The sequence below is a fragment of the Osmerus mordax genome, chromosome 14, assembly GCF_038355195.1.
Source record: "Osmerus mordax isolate fOsmMor3 chromosome 14, fOsmMor3.pri, whole genome shotgun sequence".
Classification (NCBI taxonomy): domain Eukaryota; kingdom Metazoa; phylum Chordata; class Actinopteri; order Osmeriformes; family Osmeridae; genus Osmerus; species Osmerus mordax.
The window spans coordinates 16,325,912-16,344,513 of NC_090063.1; the positions used below are offsets into that span (position 1 = coordinate 16,325,912).

The window sequence follows — 18,602 nt, forward strand, 5'->3', positions numbered from 1 at the left end:
CCGTCTAGTATCCGGAAGTGTGTATCACTTAATCTGCACGGACTGCGTCTTGTCGACTACAGCTGGGAACGTTAGCCTCCTTTAAAGATTGCAAAAGCAAATTACCACTGAAAAAGAGTTTTAGCGTTTTAGAATTGACAATAGTGCGTTTAGTCCTGTCGCGATCTACGTGGACCGGGAAAATGTGTACTCAAACGAGAGCTGCGGCACTTATGGCTAACATTCCCCAGGCAGAAATCGATCCGACTGGTGTGTTCAAGTATGTTCTCATTCGAGTCCACAGTAAAGAAGAGGGCGACGACTCTAGTGTAGATATTGTGCGCGGATTTGCCTGGGCCGAGTATCACGGTAAGAACAATTTAAGAAACCTAATGATTACGAAGTGCATTGACAACGGTAGTAAGCTAGCTAGCCAGCTGCTATTGATGGTTCTACGCTGCAATATTGCTGTTGGACCGCTGGGTGGAGCCCTTGTGCAATGATTGGAACACTGTGAAGCATACCAGAACTGAGAACTGAACATTTTCATATGGATGATTTTAAATTCCCTTTTTTTTGCAGCGGACATCTATGACAAAGTGTCAGCTGAGCTGGAAAAGTTAGGTCCTCTTGACTGTGAATGTGTTGGAGGAGGGAGGATAAAACATGATACACAGGCAAAGAAGATACATGTGTATGGCTATTCAATGGTAAGACAAAATCAATCTGATTATTGAACACACACACACACACACACACACACACACACACACACACACACACACACACACACACACACACACACACACACACAGGCTAGCATTGGCTTCACCGCATTCAACGGAATATTGTTGTTTTCCCTTTCAATGAACGGTCACCATTTTATACGCTACTTCTTGTTCTGTTCAGGGTTTTGGGAGAGCGAACCATTCTGTGTCCACAGAAAAACTAAAGGTCCGCTACCCTGAATACGAGGTGACGTGGGACAATGAAGGATACTGACCCTCTCGACTAGCGTCTTGGATTTGCCCTTTAACCAACACGCAGTATTGACAACTGATTGGACTTACATAGACTATGCATCCACAGTAACTTTGCAGACTGCCATTACACTTTTTTTTGCGCATTTCATTCATTTCAGTATAACTGAAAAGTGGGATTACATTGAAGATAAACTAATCAAAGTATTGGTTACATTGTTTTTGAAATGGATCAATGTTTGCAATTACGAACATGTTTCAGTAATGTCCTAGGAAATGTATATAGCACTATATCTTAAACGGAATGAGACCAGGCTAATCTCCGGTCATTTAGCGCTGTAACTTCCTTATCACTTTAAGCACCTCCGAATGCAGTGATACAAAGAATACAATTATTTTACCTCATCAGCCTTAAGTGCTCCCTATATAAAACTTCAAGGTCACCATATCCGACAAGAAACGGAAGAAGATCAACTGTATTTATCTGAAGGAGGCTGCTGAAGTCCTGTTGTGCAGTGTGGGTATCCGTTCAAGTAAACTCATTGACTTAACAACTATTTGCGTTGCTGTACCATATATCACAGAATTATAGCAATCTTGTATACACAAGAAAAAATACACAATATTGTAATAAGAATACACTCAAGACTCCCTCAATACAGATTTCCTCTGTATTTTTGGTACAGTTAATGCATGGATCCAAGTCAAAGAAAGAAAAAATGTCCCAAATAAATCAAGTGTTTGAACTTTGCCTTCATTCAAAATAAACATGTTGAACTATGTTTTGTGAACAAGAAAAATCCTTGTCATGTTTTACAGCTCTTCTATGATGTCAGATGTGTGCAGGTGGATGTAAAGTCCAGGTGTAATCTCTGGGGGAGAGGGAGGGGTGTCAGGGTTGTTAAGGGGACATGTGGCATTCCTTCTCCACTTCTCTGAAGAGGTATAAGGAGATGGGCTTACTTCATGGAGTCTTAACTCTGCTTCTGCTGATGACCTTCCACAGTAAGAACTGCTGTTTTTAACAGTTGACTTAACATATTTACATTTTAGTAATTTAACAGACGCTCTTATCCAGAGCAACTTACAGTAAGTACAGGGACATTCCCCTGAGGCAAGTAGGGTGAAATGCCTTGCCCAAGGACACAACGTCATTTAAAAATGGCTTGAAAAACGTTCAGGGTCCCTAGATGAATGATTTCCGTCAGTTATTTTTGGCCGATGTTGAAAGTGGCTACTTTTTTTTCTACCTTTTTGCGGATGCAATCCTTTTATTAGGTTGAGAGACATTGCTCTCATTGCTAACCTGATTACTGCATGCTGTGGCCTTTGAGCCCATTGGCATTAGCTGCCTTGTAAACCTTTGATTGAATTCTGATAAGTGGAGAGTTTGTAAGGATGTTTGTAAATCTCAAGGTGTTTCTACGTGGTGTTGATATTTTGTCTGCTGTTTCATAGCTACTGGCTCTCAGAGAGACCCATGCCAGTCTCCAGAGGTGCAGTGTGACTTTGTGTGTGACTGCAATGACTGCAACGATGAACTAGACTGTGGTAAGACTACCCTTAGACACAAGCACTGCCACAACATGGTGCATCACTGGCACCCACCAACCCACCCCCTCATTCCCATAAAATGAGGGATCGTGTACTTGTCTGGCAAGCTCAAAACGTTATCACTACCCACAAACCTAACAACAGAACAGGAACACAACCTTCCAAACACAGATCTCTCAGACTCAGGTCCTAAGAAAAACAAGTGCTCCATTTTTCCCACCCGGTGTGGGACTCTGACCTGAGTATTCCTGCGATCGCAGGCTACAGAGGGAGGGAGTTTGTGTGTGACTTCGAGGAGCCAGCGTGCTGTGGGTGGAAGGACCAGTCCCTGGAGGCAGGGTGCTCCTGGGAGAGGAGACAGAGGGGGGATGCACTCCCAGACAGTGGACCCTCCTCAGACTTTACGACCGGGACGGCCTCAGGTACAGTCTGCTGTCCTCCAACACTGGTTAGGTGTTTTACTCTCAGGAGGTGTGTGGTGGTGGGGGGGAATTGATTACATTTACATTTAGTCATTTAGCAGACGCTCTTATCCAGAGCGACTTACAGTAAGTACATTCCCCCGAGGCAAGTAGGGTGAAGTGCCTTGCCCAAGGACACAACGTCATTTGGCACAGCCGGGAATCGAACCGGTAACCTTCAGATTACTAGCCCGACTCCCTTACCGCTCAGCCACCTGACTCCCCATTAAATTAAATGGATAGATAGATACATATGTAGATGCATAGATACAGAGATTGCTAGATACATATACATAGATAGATACATAGAAAGAAAAAGCGAGGGAGTGGTGTTGGAGTTGTAAAATCACTTTCAGGCATCGTGTAAAAACGGAACTCTTCGGGTTCTCTCGGGCAACTTTATGAGAAGACTTCAGTTGTGTTGTTTTCTCTCAAGCAACATTGTGTTTCAGGCTGGTTCATGGGCGTGACGTCGGTGCAGGCAGGTTCTCCTGCCACAGCCGTGCTGGTGTCTCCCGTGATGAGGCAGTCCTCTCCCACATGTCGCCTTCATCTCAGATACTTCCTGTGGGACTCAGGTACCAGAACACTTGTACTTGTTATGGATGCGACGGTTCATCGTGAAACACCTTGATCATCTGTTGCTCACACACACACACACACACACACACACAGACACACACACACAGACAGACACACACACACACGTGAAAACAACCTGCTCCCCTGCAAAAAAAAGCATGAAAAAGCACCCCAAAATACAGAAAACAGAAATATGCTCCTCTCTGCCCCCTGCAGGCCACACAGGGCTGGGCGCCGCTCCACTGTGGGCCTCCCTGTGGCGAGAGGAGGTGGGGCAGGAGGCCGTGGTGTGGCGTCCGGAGGGGACCAGCGTGCGTGGCTGGAGGGAGGCCACCGTCTTCCTGGGCCGCGTCCCCTCCGCCTTCCAGATCCGCCTCCACTCCCGTCGCGACGAGGGTCGCCGTGGAGACGTGGCCGTGGATCAGCTGGAGTTCCTGGATTGCGCCTTGCCACGTGAGACTCTTTCCCGGCTCCCTCTTTGTCTGTCTTTCCCTCACACGCTCATCCAACAAATGTAATGAGTGCTAAATGTAAAGACTGTTTCTGTCTTGAATCCCCTACCCTTACCCCCGCCCCAACCTTACCCCCCCCCACCCTGACCCCACCCTGACCCCCTACCCTGCCCCCCCACCCCACCCTGCCCTCCCACCCTGACCCCCACCCTGACCACCCTTCCCCCCCAAACTGCCCACCCTGCCCCCCCATCCTGCCCCCCCCCCCCTGACCACCCCCCCCCCCCCACCCTGCCTACAGAGCCCCCCCAGGAGGAGTCCTGTGCAGCAGGGATGCTGCAGTGTAAGAACCTGGGCTGTGTTGCACAGCGTCAGGTGTGTGACGGCACCGACGACTGCGGGGACAGAACTGACGAGGAGAACTGCGGTGAGAGACCCAACGACCCTCCTCTGTCTCTCTGACTCTCTGTCTCTCTGACTCTCTGACTCTCTGACTCTCTGTCTCTCTGACTCTCTGACTCTCTGACTCTCTGACTCTCTGTCTCTCTGACTCTCTGACTCTCTCACTCAGGCTCCCTGAGACTTGTAAAGTACCTTAAATCTGTGACCGAATGTCCTGTCTGTTTCTCTGTAGGTGGGTACTGGAGCTGTGACTTTGAGGAGGACCTTTGTGACTGGGACCTGAGGTCTTTGTCCCCTCTCAGATGGAAAAGGACCAATCAAATGAACATCTCCCTGTCCGACCCTCGTCAGGGCCCTGGGAGAGACCACTCCAACAACACTGCATCAGGTACCGTCAACATCAGAAACACCAGGCGCGGAAGTCAGGTGGCTGAGCGGTTAGGGAGTCGGGCTCGTAATATGAAGGTTATCGGTTCGATTCCCAGCTGTGCTAAATGACGTTGTGTCCTTGGGCAAGGCACTTCACCCTACTTGCCTCGGGGGAATGTCCCTGTACTAATGACTAAATGTAAATGTAAACACCACCATCGTTCTCATCAATATCAGCATTATCATCGTGTGTCCCACATCTTTCACATCCTCGCAGGTCATTTCCTGTACGTCACCGCGCCTGAGTCGGGGCTCAAAGCTGATTGGGCCGCCTTTCAAACCCCGTTCCTGGATCCGACCAATAGCACACATCCGTGTAAGGTATGCCCTCTGCTTGCTCCTGACTGGCTGGAACTTGGAAACACTGAATGAGTCTAGTCAGATTTTTAGACAGTCTTGTCTGTTTTTGAAACATCCAGGTGGTGATGTACACCCACCAGTTTGGGCCGCGGGCCGGGGGCCTGTCTGCGCTGGTGGCTGACCGGGAGATCTACCCGGTGTGGGAGAGAGGGGGCGCGCTGGGGGACCTGTGGGTGAAGGGAGAGTTGGAGGTCGTCACCAATATGACCTTCAAGGTGGGTGGAGCGCAGTGGGCTGTCCAGACACAAACCCTAACTCAGGCGAAAGCACTTTTTGAGGTTGTTTAACTGCATGCTCTTATGGTTCTTCCCTTTGGCACTTATTTGGTTTTTCACAATGTATGCTTCCTGCTTTGGCTGCCCGCATTGTTCGTGGCTATCTCGTTGTTATGATCAGTGACCTATGCACTTTTGTAAAGCTCTCTCTTGTAAATGTAAGTACTGACTGCTCCACCGTGCTACTGGAGAGGAATCCTCCCCGAGGATTCCACCCTCAACTAACTCTCTCTCTCTCTCCCTGTTTCCTCTCCTTACTTCTCTCTTTCTCCCTCACCCTTTCACAGATTCTCTTTGTTGCTGCCATCAGGGACGAGGAATATGGAGGGATCGCCGTGGACAGCATCACCATGTCCCCGGAATGTCAAATCTCTAAAGGTTTTTCTCTCAAGCACAAGAACAACACACTTTTAAAAATACAAAGGTCGCCCACCCATTTCATGTCAGGCTTAAAATCGTTCTTGCCTCTTTTAGGAAATAACACAGCGATAAGGTTTCCCAAACCACCCCCACATCCCTGCACAGAGAGTGACCGGATCTGTGACTTTCATGTTGACTGTCCAGGGGCACAGGATGAGGCCAAGTGTGGTAAGATTGTGTTTAATACTGTGTTTCTGTGTTTAACACTGTTGTGTTTAACACTGTGTTTCTGTATTTTAAGACAGTGTTTCGTTGTGTAGGATTGTGTTTCCGTGTTTCATTGTTTTGGAACATAGCACCCTACTGAACATGAACATGCAGTCTGTTCTTCCTGTAGGTGATTTCTCCTATGAGGGGGGTAGTTCTGGCTGGACTGACAACAGCATTGGTGGACAGGGCTGGCAGCTGAAGATGTACAATGCTACCACCAAAGGTAACATGAACCAGGGCACTGACCCGTCGATCTGGGCGGGTCAGTGCCCTGGGTGACTGGCCTGTGTAGCTACATTATAGTACCTGTTATCTGGACTCATTCAGAATCAGAATCATTGTCTGTTTCATCTCTCCATTGACGTCTCTCCCTCGGTTCTTCTCTTCACAGACCAGTATCTGTGTGTGGCCCAGGCCCCGGGGCAGCAGCTGAGTGAAGCCCAGACACGGACTCCTCTCCTGGGGCCCTCGGGGCCCGCCTGCACCCTCAGCTTCTCCTTCTCCCTCACCGGGCCGCCCGTCCACATAGGTGACAAGTCTTCCAGGGGCCACGCTCATCATCTCAGTCCTCCATCTTTCTTTCTTTCTCTTTCTTTCTCTCTGTTTTATCTCCTTTCTGAGTCTCTCTCTCTCTGTCATCAACTGTAGTCCAGTGGTCTATTTAATTTCCAACATGTCAATCCTTCAAAACGACCTAATCACGTCCTCTAATTTGCCCCCCCCCCCCCCCCCCCCCCCCGTGTCCCCCTGCCCCTCCCCCCCCAGGTGAGCTGTCCGTCAGGGTGATTGACAGCCTGCTGGGGGAGGGACCCAGGCTGTGGGAGTACGCTGGGAAGACAGGGTCGGAGGAGGAGGAGGAGGCGTGGCTGAAGGAGGAGATACACCTGGGGGTCTGGGATCACCGCTTCCAGGTACGCTGAGCTCCTCTGGAAAACCTTGTCGTAGTAAATAAGAGATTATTCTAGTAGATAATTTGACCGCAGATCAACGGCGGGTTCAAATCCACCCCCCTCCCTGTAAGTAGCTGTGGATAAAAGTGTCTGGGATTTGAACCTGTGACCTGTTGAACCGCGGTCAAATGCTCAGCTGTACCCAACCCTATGTTGTGTTTACTACTGATGTCAGTCTGCACTGGAACATTCTAGTCTCTTGCTCACTGGTCTAGTTGGAGTTCCTGGCCCGTTCAAAGGTGCTCGGCCCGGACGTTCAGATAGCTGTGAAAGATGTCCGCTTTGTCAACTGTCACCCTGACTACTTCCAGTCCTCATCCACGGGTACGACGGGAATTCATATCATCTCCAAAGATACGTTTGTTTGTGTTTATTGTAACGATCGTTCGCTCACGTCTCCTCTCTGTTGCCATAGTGAGTGTTGATCGTGTTGACTTTGTTGTGTTTGGACAGAGCTGTCGTGTAATTTTGATGAGGGACTGTGCGACTGGTACCAGGATCACACAGACAACTTTGACTGGACGGTTCGGTCAGGGATGGATCACTCTACTGGCATTGGTGCTGGACCAGAACTCATTCTCCTACAACAACAAAAAACTATCGATCCAGACTTTGAATTCAGATCGACCTTCATTGATAGAGAACGTTGCTATCTGATAACAAATAACCTTTTTTTCTCTCTCTCTCTCCCCCCCCCCCTCTCCCCTCCCCCAGGTAAAAGCTTGGTTGTAGATATGTGGAGTCCCTCTCTACGAGGTTTGTCTGGTCGGCTGGTTTCTTTCCCTCAGCCACGAAACTCCCAGGAACACTGCCTCTACTTCTACTACAGACTCTATGGACCGGACACAGGTGAGGCTCTGGAGCCAGATGGGAGCCAAAGAATGTTCTCCACTTTTGTGTTACAATACACTCTCTATCCTGTGAGCCCCGTGGCGCCCTGACCCTGTGTTCACCCTGACCCCATGCTCCCCCTGACCCCGTGTTCCACCTGACCCCGTGTTCCCCCTGACCCCATGCTCCCCCTGACCCCGTGTTCCACCTGACCCCGTGTTCCCCCTGACCCCATGCTCCCCCTGACCCCGTGTTCCCCCTGACCCCGTGTTCCCCCTGAACCCGTGTTCCCCCTGACCCCATGCTCCCCCTGACCCCATGCTCCCCCTGACCCCGTGTTCCCCCTGACCCCGTGTTCCCCCTGACCCCGTGTTCCCCCTGAACCCGTGTTCCCCCTGACCCCATGCTCCCCCTGACCCCATGTTCCCCCTGACCCCGTGTTCCCCCTGACCCCGTGTTCCCCCTGACCCCATGCTTCCCCTGACCCCGTGTTCCCCCTGACCCCTAGTTCTCCCTGAACCCGTGTTCCCCCTGAACCCGTGTTCCCCCTGACCCCATGTTCCCCCTGACCCCGTGTTCCCCCTGACCCCTAGTTCTCCCTGAACCCGTGTTCCCCCTGAACCCGTGTTCCCCCTGACCCCATGCTCCCCCTGACCCCTAGTTCTCCCTGAACCCGTGTTCCCCCTGACCCCGTGTTCCCCCTGACCCTTTGTTCCCCCTGATCCCTTTATCTAATGCTGACCCCAGGTGAGCTGAACGTGAAGCTACATGATGCTTACGGCTACGAGGTTCTGCTGTGGAGCAGAGGCGGTCCCCATGGTAACATGTGGCACGAGGGCCACTGCCCAGTTGCCCAGCAACTAACTTCCTTCCAGGTACACAATAGAGAATAAAATACCTTTATGATAATGTAATGATGACAACATAACTTATGCTTAGACTAAAATGTTATTTCACTATCTGACTTTCTCGTCTTATTTGTCTTCTGTCTTCTTCGTATTTGCAAATACAAAATTTAAATATATTTAGAAAAAAATCATGACGACAGAATTGTGGGTAGAATAAACAGGTGATAAACCAAACAGACAGCTAGTGCATCATGAATGTAAATTTACTATTATTGTCACTAAGACAATAAACGTTCTGTCATTGCTCTCACTGCCTGTCCTCTGGCTGTCTTACACATTTACTCATATATACACATCACATTCATGTATACCCCACACACAAACTACACACTGACCATACACACCCTACACACAACACACACACAGCTGGTGTTCGAGGCAGTGCGCTCAGGATTCGACGGGCAGGTGGCGTTAGACGATGTGGTGTTTTACGAGCATCCATGCTCCATGCCCAGGGCCTGCTCCTTCGAGGGCCGGCCGTGTGGCTTCACCAGCTACGGCCCCGCCAGCTGGCGCCTCCAGAGCGGCTTCTACACCAGCACCGGGCCCAAAACAGACCACACGCTGGAGACAGAGATGGGTGAGAGAGAGAGACCGAGAGAGACCTAGACTGACCGAGAGAGACCGAAAGAGCGAGAGAGAGAGAGACCGAGAGACCGAGAGAGACCGAGAGAGACTGAAAGAGAGAGAGAGACCGAGAGAGAGAGAGAAACCGAGAGAGACCAAGAGAGACCTAGAGAGAGAGACCGAGAGACCGAGAGAGACTGAAAGAGAGAGAGAGACCGAGAGAGAGAGAGAGAGAGAGAGAGAGAGAGAGAGAGAGAGAGACGTAGAGAGAGAGAGACGTAGAGAGACCGAGAGAAACCGAGAGAGAGACCGAGAGAGAGAGAGAGACCAAGAGAGAGAGAGAGCGAGTAGGAGAGAAAGGGAGGTGAAGTGACATAATTTGACAGGTCTGTGTGTACCTGTGTGTTGCTAACCCTCAGGGTACTACATGATGGCAGACAGTGATGCAGAGGTCCTCCCACAAGGGGCTGTGTCCACCCTGACCTCCCCCCTGAGCTGGGCCAGTTACAACCCCAAGTGTGTCAACTTCTGGTATCACATGGGAGGAAAGAACCCAGGTGAGCCAACCTCACACACACACACGTGCACGCACACACACACACACACACTCATCCAGAGCATGCACCCAACCCAGAGAATTCATCCAAACCCGAGAAGGTTTCTTTCCAGTACCAGAGGGCTGTGTGTCCGTGCAGTATCTGCATGCTGACACAGAATGTGCGTCCCTCTGTAGGGTCGTTCTCCGTGTACGTGAAGCCAGTGAAGGGAGAGAGAGTGAAGATCTTTTCCAACATCGTGAGCCAGGGAGGCGTCTGGCGTCACGGCAATGGCAACATCAGCGTCAGCGCTTCTGACTGGCAGGTAGGAGGAGTCATGTGACGTGTCGTGCAGGTCCGTTTCCATGGCGTCCCTCGTGTGTGTGACGTTGGCGTGGTAACGATGGAGCGGTTTGTTCTGTGCGTTTCAGCTGGAGTTCGAGGTGGAGGGAGCAGGAGGAACGCAAAGCCACGTGGCCCTGGATGACGTCATCCTGTCGAACCACCCCTGCCACTCACAAGGTCGGGTGTGTCCAACGCGTATGATACATTCATGAATGTTTATGACCAGGCACAGAGAGAGATGTGATTAGAGGATGTACTCCTACAGCCTGCTGTATTCCGGAATTTGATTATGGATTCTGGGTTCCATTCTAGTTTGAGTGTTCTGGTGTTGGGCTCCCCCAGGTGGTACGTGTGACCTGGAGCGAGATCTGTGTGGCTGGACCAACACCCAGAACACCACGATGGACAAGCTGGACTGGGAGCTCACCAGTGCTGAGGCAGAGTCCCACTACCCCACCCCTCCCTGGGACCACACGCTGGGGAATAAGAGAGGCAAGGCTGTGTGTGTGTGTGTACACGTTCACTGTATGTGTGTGGTTGTGTGTGTGTGTGTGTCCTTGCTTAATGTGTGTGTGTGTGTGTCTGACACTGCATTGAAACTCTCTCCTCACATCTGTTTCGCAGGCCACTTCCTGTTCCTTCCCAGCAGCACCAGGAACACAGCCAATCACAACGCTCAGCTGCTGAGTCCACACCTGCCCACCACCAAAGGCACCTGTCTGTACTTCTGGGCTCACAAGCCCTCCTCCGGTCAGCCTGCCCCCCCCCCCCTCCCCCACCTCTGAACGCCACACAGGGAACAATCCCAAACTGGTGCCCTTCCGATGCATGTAGTCTATACTGAGGTGCAGGGAACACTGATGCCAGTGATATTGATGCATGCCTCAAGTCTGTGGTTGACTGGGTGCTGTGTGTGTGTGTGTGTGTGTGTGTAGGTGACAGTTATCTGAAGGTGTTGAGGTTGTCCGGTGGCCAGGCACAGCAGCTGCTGGAGGTCAGGGAAGTGACCTCTGTGTGGAAACGCTTCGACATCAACATCACCTCTGCTGAGGAGTACCAGGTCAGACGCCTCGCTCTCTCTCTCCTTCTCTCTCTCCTTCCTTCCTTCCTTCCTTCCTTCCTTCCTTCCTTCCTTCCTTCCTTCCTTCCTTCTCTCTCTCTCTCTCTCTCTCTCTCTCTCTCTCTCTCTCTCTCTCTCTCTCTCTCTCTCTCTCTCTCTCTCTCTCTCTCCTTCCTTCCTTCTCTCTCTCTCGCTCTACTACAGCGTTGGCCGTTGGCTTTGGAATAGTGCAAGTTTCAATGGTAACGGCTGTGTGTGCTTGTGTGTGTCTGTGTTTTTACTTCTGTGCGTGTGTGTGTGCACGTGCATGTACATGTCTGAATATGTGTGTGTGTGTGTGTCTGAGTTTGTATGCGTGTGTTTTTCTCTTTGTGTGTGGGTGTGTGTGTGTGTGTGTGTATCTTTCTGTGTGTGTGTGTGTTCACAGATCGTGTTTGAGGGATTCAAAGGCACATCAGGAGTGTTTGCTCTGGATGACATCCGGTACACTGTAGGATTCAACTGTGCAGGCACGGCCACCGACCCACTGCGTGAGTCCCATGAAACACTTCTGATACATGTACACACTTCTGTCTGTTACTGTCTTCGTTAAAGCTCATAACGTGAATTTGTGAACATCCCTGCACAAACTGTACGGTCCTTCATTTGAGTCATATTGCACACATTTTATAGTATTTCTTTGTTAGAATTGTATTGTGTCTCCTTCTATTTTGCATTATGCCTTTTTTACCAAAGCAAATTCTACTAGCAAATTCCTCGTGTTTGTGTGTGTGTGTAAACTTCCTTGGCAATAAACCGGATTCAGATTCGTAATCTCTGGAATCCCTACTTCAAAGTGGACAGCCAACCCTCTGTCTGATCGCCTGTGATATCACACTCCCTCTGTGATGTAACACTCCCTCTGTGATGTAACACTCCCTCTGTGATGTAACACTCCCTCTGTGATGTCACACTCCCTTTGTGATGTAACACTCCCTCTGTGATGTCACACTCCCTCTGTGATGTCACACTCCCTCTCGTCCCACACAGCCACACACCCACCAGACAATGCAGGCGGCATTGCGGCCTCCGTCATCGTGCTCCTGCTGCTGGTCGCCACCCTGGCTGGGGTGTTGTGCTACTTCCTGCGTGCGAAGAAGAGAGAGGGAAGTGCTTCTCAAGCTTCCTGTTCTGACCAGGGCTTCAGCAATGACTTGTATGATCAAAGTCTCACAGTGAGTTACCCCGTACCTCTCCCTCTCTCTCCCCCCCCCCTCTCTCTATCTCTCTCTCTTTCTGTATTTCCCCCTCTCTCTCTCGCTCTCTCTCGCTCTCACCCCCTCTCTCTCTCGCTCTCTCTCTCGCTCTCCCTCTCCTCCCCTCTTCGCTCTCTCCTCCTCTCTCTCAATTTCTACAATAAATATGCTTGTTATAAGTATTCAACATGTCTGATATACTCGCTATGACTTTAGCAGGACCGTGTGTGTGCACCTGCCCCTCTGGCACAGCAGGATGTGTTCTTTGCTGAAAAGACCTTGAACTGAATTTATTTTCTCTTCTTTTCTATAATGTTTTATTCATAAATGTTACGGAGTATTATTCTGCTTCCAGTACAGGCCTGCATATCCTCCGGTCATGTGACACACATCTTCTGGTCATGTGACACATATCTTCCGGTCATGTGACTGTGTCTCTGTGTGTCTGACTTCGCAGGACCCAACAGGTGGGACCAGGGCCGGCTCCGAAATATTTTCAGTGGAGGGGCACAGGGGGCAGCAGCCGTGAATTGGGGGGGCATCCAATTAAGTAAAGAATCTTTAATTTCACGTCTCCTTTTCATTGTTTAATGTTCCCTGTAAACCATATAAAGCACACCGTATAATTTTGTTTATTTCTTTTTTCAACAGACTCACTACCTAATGTTTTGTACTTAGCTAACGTTAGGTTAAGTATAACTTAACGTCACTTCATCTCTTCTAGAATACCAAAGCACTATGATGACAAAATCAATGAAGACTTATTCAAGTCATAAGAAAGTACACACAAACTTCCAGGAGACACTTTACAGAGTTGGAATTGCCACGTCTATTTTGGTTATGAGTATAAATGAGTTTGTGGCTAGCTAACTTAGCCTGACATGGCTTAGCAGTTACATTAAGATAGCAATTTAAGTCGACATAAAATCCTAATTGTCTTGCATTAAGTTTACAGAATTACAATAATAACTGAATATTTGTATTTTATTTAGCTAACTATATCAATATCATAGCTTTGTTATGTTAACTGTTAGACCCAGGGAAGAAAGTGCTACTTACAAGAACAGACGTGTTTTGCTCAATCTTGGGGGGGTGGGGGGGCGGGTATGAGGGTCTTATTTGTGTTTGTATTGGGTAATGTTGTCGCAACACAACGATGGGTCATTGTGAACCTTCGGGTCATTGTGACCCTAAGCAAGGCAGCACAAGGGTTAATACTTGGTTGGCGTTGACTTCTCAGCGTGAGAAATACAATGTGTGGCGTGAGAGCATGTGAGCTGGTTGAACTGCGTGTCTCACGGACAATGTGTGAGAGTTGGCAGCCCTGTGGCTGTCTGGTTAACACTTCTCCTTCCTCTCTAACTCGCCTCTTTCACCAGTCAACCATACTCAGCGTGAGAAATACAAGGTACAAGTAAATATAGTTGAAATGCTTCAGTCTCATGGCAAATGTGTAAGATTTGAGAGCCATGTTTCCCTGTTCTGCAAAATGTGTAAAATAAGTAGCAGCTTTGTGACAGGGGTTTGTACATTACACTTTTGTTTATTTGTCAGTGCATAAATGGGTGTCCAGGGTAAATACTGCAGCAATAACAACCGTCAACCGTCTACATTACCATAGAAAGTTGAACCTACATGAGCAGGAATATAAAGATGCTATATTTCTACAACATGCTGCACTGAGCTCTAAGATAGTCAGCTGCTAATCAGAAACCTCATGAAATGGGTAAGGCTGGGTGTCAAACCTGCCCCCACCTCTCATATGCTAAAGTATGGAGTTTCTAGACAGTCTCAACTTGATGGCCCTCACACCCCATTCAAGATGTGGTCTGATTGGTTGGTCTTGTGTATAAAGGGAATTGTAATGCATTGTTCTGTGGATTCTTCATCTCCTGAGACTTTCTCCTCATTTCTCCCTTGTCCTACTGTCCTACTCCTTGCTCACCTCTCTGATTTACAATGATCATGGTAGAGTAGGTAAGATTTAAAGCTTTCATATTGTAACATGTTTGCCTTGTAATTGATTTCATTCATTTGCAATGTTATTAAATGTGTATTTCATTTAACCGTACTTTGACCATTCTTGCTCTGATTTAACCCATAGAATCAAATACCTGGAATTCTATTTGTATTGGCATTATTTGGTTCATGCTAATACACTGTTTAGTTTCCCATCTTCCTTTAAACCATAGGGGACAAGCTAATACTGGTGTGCTACCTCAGAGCTGGATGACTTGCAGTCAGGTAGTCAGTATTTCCCACACTGCCCCAGAGTCACTGAGCAGGGTCTGGTACAAGGCTGATGTCATAGAGACACACTGAAATGCAGGGTCAATGAGGAGTCCAGACAACATGACCAAAGGACTGTTTTATTTCAAGAATAACGTATTTTCTAAGTAGGAAAACCAAGCTGAGTGGTAAATACAACCAAACCTTAATAACAAAATTCTCAGAAGCGACAAACAGTTTGAGCCGATGTAACTCATTCTTTCTTCATGTACCTCATGTTAGCAATAGGAAGGGAATCATAATCATAATCCTTTCATTCATGCAGCTATGACAGGTGTTATTGACTTGACAATAATGTAGCTGGAAAATGTAATGCATAGAAAATCCACAGTTTGTCTCTTAGATCCCTCTCTCACAGACCCAGAAATTATTAGAATCACATGTGTTATCATTCCATGTTGTGGGAGGAGGAGCACTTGGATGTCGAGGGTCTAAGTAGTATATCTCAGCACAGTCCTCACCATCATTGCCTGGTTGGTTAGGGTAATTATCAGGCTGAGAGCCGTACCAGTACCTGCAGGGTTAAATAAGAACACACAACCAGTCACACACTGAGCTCCACATCTGGGTCATACAGTATAAGAAACCATTCTGTATCAGAGTTGTATATGTTAGTGCTGTATATTTCTCATATAGCTTGATGTTGATGTCAATATGATTGGTTGAGTCTGTATATAGGTAGCTATATAAAGATTAAGCTTATGTAACTCATTATTACATAATTTCCTATATTAGCCAGTAGGAAGTGAAAGCTCATTGTCACAGTTATTTCAATCATGCAGCTATGACAGGTGTTATTGACAAGAAAATAATGTAGCTAGAAAATGTAATGCATAGCAAAATGTATTACATTTACATTACATTTAGTCATTTAGCAGACGCTCTTATCCAGAGCGACTTACAGTAAGTACAGGGACATTCCCCCCGAGGCAAGTAGGGTGAAGTGCCTTGCCCAAGGACACAACGTCAGTTGGCATGACCGGGAATCGAACTGGCAACCTTCGGATTACTAGCCCGATTCCCTCACCGCTCAGCCACCTGACGTATTATGCATTGAAAACCCACAGTTGTTAGATCCTTCTCTCACAGACCCAGAAATTATCATAATCACATTTGTTATCATTCCATGTTCTAGGAGGAGGAAGGTTAGAAGGGTTTGTGTAGTATATCTCAACACAGTCCTCACCAACACTGCCTGCTGTGTTGGGAGGGTGATTATCAGGCTGACGGCCGTACCAGTACCTGCAGGGTTAAATAAGAACACACAACCAGTCACACACTGATGTCCACATCTGGGTCATACAGTGTAAGAAACCATTCTGTATCAGAGTTGTATATGTTAGTACTGTATATTTCTCATATAGCTTGATGTTGATGTTAATGTGATTGGTTGAGTCTGTCTGAAAGGATTTAATAGGGCGATGCTGCTGGTTCTAATGCCCCAGACAAAATCAGTCAAGCAACAATATCGAAATGTATAATATTTACTAATGGTTTGTTTTGAGTCAGGAGACTACAGAAAGAGTAGTTCTCTTACTTGGGTGTGGTCAGTGGAGTTCCATCCACCCAGATAAAGGTCCCTTCTGTTACTGTGTCAGTCAGACCGATCCACACTCTCTTGGTGAGGTTATTGAGGAATTCCTGTCATGGAGGAGGATTGAGGAGCAGTTTTATTACCTTGATCAAATTACACCCTGTACATTTATGTTGTTCTCAGTGTCTTACTTTCCATCTCTCTCTCTCTCTGTCTCTCTCTCTCTGTCTCTGTCTCTGTCTCTCTCTCTCTCTCTCTCTCTCTCGCTCTCTCTCTCTCTCTCTCTCTCTCTCTATCTCTCACCTGTTCCTCTGGGCTGTTTATGATCACCAGGTCTGCTCCTCTGTCTCTACAGCCATGTCTGCTGTCAGTCCAGTTTTTCTGCTCAGTAGAGACGTAGTAACAGCTGCAGCCAAACCTCCTCCATCCATTTAGACACTCTGTATGACAACATCCTTACAACGCAGAATTGTTATTTATTTTAAGATATTTACCGTAGTATCAGCTACAACTAAGTTGCAGTCAGCCATCAGGACAGGAAGTGACCTCTGAAAACATAGCAGTTAGACGTCATGTTTCATAGTAGCTTATCTCAGACCTAATAACAGAACAGCTGCAACCAAACCTCCTCCATCAATTGATACTCTTGGTAACACAACACTAAACATCTTTATGTATGAACTGTTTTAAAAGGCAAACTTCCTTTAGTCTGAGGGACATTTTTTAAATATTATACAACCTACATTTACATAATATTTAAACTTACTCCATAGCCTCCTCTCAAGGTCATTTCTCTCTCTGGTCAGGTTGATGTTACTGGTGTTCAGCTGATCTCTCTCTCTGGTCAGGTTGATGTTACTGGTGTTCAGCTGATCTCTCTCTCTGGTCAGGTTGATGTTACGGGTGTTCAGCTGGTCTCTCTCTCTGGTCAGGTTGATGTTACTGGTGTTCAGCTGGTCTCTCTCTCTGGTCAGCATATCATACTTGGTCTGGAGCTGTTGTCTCTCCACAGTCACTGTCATAAGATCTACACGTACAATAATGTCTTATGAGAAATGAATAAGGGTTGAACAGGGATGTTCAACATAATATCACCATCATAAACATAACCTACAGGAATTGTTGACACACAGTTATAATTACTAAACCGTGTTGATTGTGTGATGCTGTGCCAGAGACTCACAGATGACTCCCAGTGCTGCGACCCCAGCCAGTAGGAGAGCACACAGCAGCCCCAGACACACTGCTGCAGCTCTGGAGAGACTCCTCTCTGGACCCCCAGCACCTGGACACAGTGGGGACAGTTATGATCTGTGTGTGTGTTTGAGTAAATATCTGTGTATGTGTATATGTCTGTGTGTGTGTGTTATGTGAAAGAAAGAAAAAGAGAAAGACAGAACAAGAGATATTGTGCGGTATGCAGTGATGTCTGTATTTGTGCGCGTGTGTTTTTGCACAGACGTGCCTGTGTGTGTGTTTGGTGTGTGTTATGTGAAAAAAAGAAAGAAAGAGAGAGAGAGAGAGAAAGAGAAGACAGTACAAGAGGTATTGAACGGTAAGCATTGATGTCCGCCTTTGTGTGTGTGTGTTATTGCAAGGGCGCGCCCGTGTGTGTGTGTGTGTGGTGTGTGTTTAACCTGAGAGCTGATCTCCTGCTGTGTTCTCTGGTGTATCCTCCGCCTCTGAGCAGGGGTCGTGACCTCTGAGGGTGTCAGCACTAACGTAGATGTCCACCATCCTCTCCTCCATCTCCCCCCCATCTGACATCACCTTCTGGGTCATGTCTGGTGTAGTGTAGATGTCCTCTGACTTCACCTTCTGGGTCATGTCTGGTTTAGCATAGATGTCTTCTGACATCGACTTCTGTGTCATGTCTGCATCAGCAGACATGTCCTTTAACTTCACCTTCTGGGTCATGTCTGCATCAGCAGACATGTCCTTTAACTTCACCTTCTGGGTCATGTCTGCATCAGCAGACATGTCCTTTAACTTCACCTTCTGGGTCATGTCTGGTGTGGCATAGATGTCCTCCGCCATGTTGGCTCTCCTTCCAGGGCTCCCTGACTGCACCGACACACTGACCCTACAAACCCGTAACACCTACAGCTTCAGAGTGACGGCTCTAGGTCCGTCGTCTCAGACTGGCTTGTCTCTGCTGTCGTTGTGCGCTTGTGAAGAAGCTGGTGGGAAGAGCAGTTCTAAACACAGAACGTCTTGCCTCACGAAAAAAATTATATGAAAAA

At 48.0% G+C, this 18,602-nt stretch overlaps 3 protein-coding genes across 3 annotated transcripts; 2 read left to right on the forward strand and 1 right to left on the reverse strand.

The window, feature by feature from the left end:
- Positions 1-14: 14 nt before the first annotated feature.
- On the forward strand, positions 15-1,741 carry phpt1 (phosphohistidine phosphatase 1). The gene is made up of 3 exons (XM_067250723.1): positions 15-348; positions 562-689; positions 889-1,741. The coding sequence occupies exons 1-3, from the start codon at positions 183-185 to the stop codon at positions 979-981; spliced, it is 387 nt and encodes a 128-aa protein (XP_067106824.1). The 5' UTR covers positions 15-182; the 3' UTR covers positions 982-1,741.
- Positions 1,742-1,870: 129 nt separating this feature from the next.
- Positions 1,871-13,619, forward strand: mamdc4 (MAM domain containing 4). The gene is made up of 28 exons (XM_067250561.1): positions 1,871-1,964; positions 2,418-2,510; positions 2,774-2,935; positions 3,427-3,552; positions 3,773-4,009; positions 4,310-4,435; positions 4,643-4,798; positions 5,057-5,160; positions 5,259-5,414; positions 5,762-5,852; positions 5,949-6,062; positions 6,232-6,327; positions 6,496-6,633; positions 6,870-7,015; positions 7,270-7,378; positions 7,508-7,612; positions 7,769-7,903; positions 8,633-8,760; positions 9,160-9,373; positions 9,780-9,917; positions 10,094-10,221; positions 10,328-10,418; positions 10,584-10,733; positions 10,866-10,991; positions 11,177-11,301; positions 11,729-11,831; positions 12,331-12,515; positions 12,994-13,619. Exons 1-28 carry the CDS (start codon positions 1,871-1,873, stop codon positions 13,063-13,065), a joined length of 3,648 nt encoding a protein of 1,215 aa, XP_067106662.1. The 3' UTR covers positions 13,066-13,619.
- Positions 13,620-15,164: 1,545 nt separating this feature from the next.
- LOC136956119 (C-type lectin domain family 4 member M-like) lies at positions 15,165-18,396 on the reverse strand. Its single transcript, XM_067249956.1, has 7 exons — positions 18,340-18,396; positions 17,997-18,204; positions 17,543-17,644; positions 17,126-17,386; positions 16,663-16,799; positions 16,363-16,466; positions 15,165-15,339 (listed from the first exon to the last, which is right to left on the reverse strand). Exons 1-7 carry the CDS (start codon positions 18,394-18,396, stop codon positions 15,165-15,167), a joined length of 1,044 nt encoding a protein of 347 aa, XP_067106057.1.
- Positions 18,397-18,602: the final 206 nt, after the last annotated feature.

What these genes read in the sequence shown, in the direction of transcription:
- mamdc4 (XM_067250561.1), top strand. Translation starts at nt 1,871, where the DNA reads ATGTGGCATTCCTTCTCCACTTCTCTGAAGAGGTATAAGGAGATGGGC. An exon ending in TCACCAATATGACCTTCAAG is followed by an intron (nt 5,415 to 5,761) that starts GTGGGTGGAGCG and finishes ACCCTTTCACAG; the next exon opens with ATTCTCTTTGTTGCTGCCAT. An exon ending in CCTCTGCTGAGGAGTACCAG is followed by an intron (nt 11,302 to 11,728) that starts GTCAGACGCCTC and finishes GTGTGTTCACAG; the next exon opens with ATCGTGTTTGAGGGATTCAA.
- phpt1 (XM_067250723.1), top strand. Translation starts at nt 183, where the DNA reads ATGTGTACTCAAACGAGAGCTGCGGCACTTATGGCTAACATTCCCCAG. An exon ending in TGCCTGGGCCGAGTATCACG is followed by an intron (nt 349 to 561) that starts GTAAGAACAATT and finishes TTTTTTTTGCAG; the next exon opens with CGGACATCTATGACAAAGTG. An exon ending in ATGTGTATGGCTATTCAATG is followed by an intron (nt 690 to 888) that starts GTAAGACAAAAT and finishes TGTTCTGTTCAG; the next exon opens with GGTTTTGGGAGAGCGAACCA.
- LOC136956119 (XM_067249956.1), bottom strand. Translation starts at nt 18,396, where the DNA reads ATGGCGGAGGACATCTATGCCACACCAGACATGACCCAGAAGGTGAAG. An exon ending in AGAAGGTGAAGTTAAAGGAC is followed by an intron (nt 18,205 to 18,339) that starts ATGTCTGCTGAT and finishes ATGTCAGAAGAC; the next exon opens with ATCTATGCTAAACCAGACAT. An exon ending in AGCAGGAGATCAGCTCTCAG is followed by an intron (nt 17,645 to 17,996) that starts GTTAAACACACA and finishes CACTGTGTCCAG; the next exon opens with GTGCTGGGGGTCCAGAGAGG.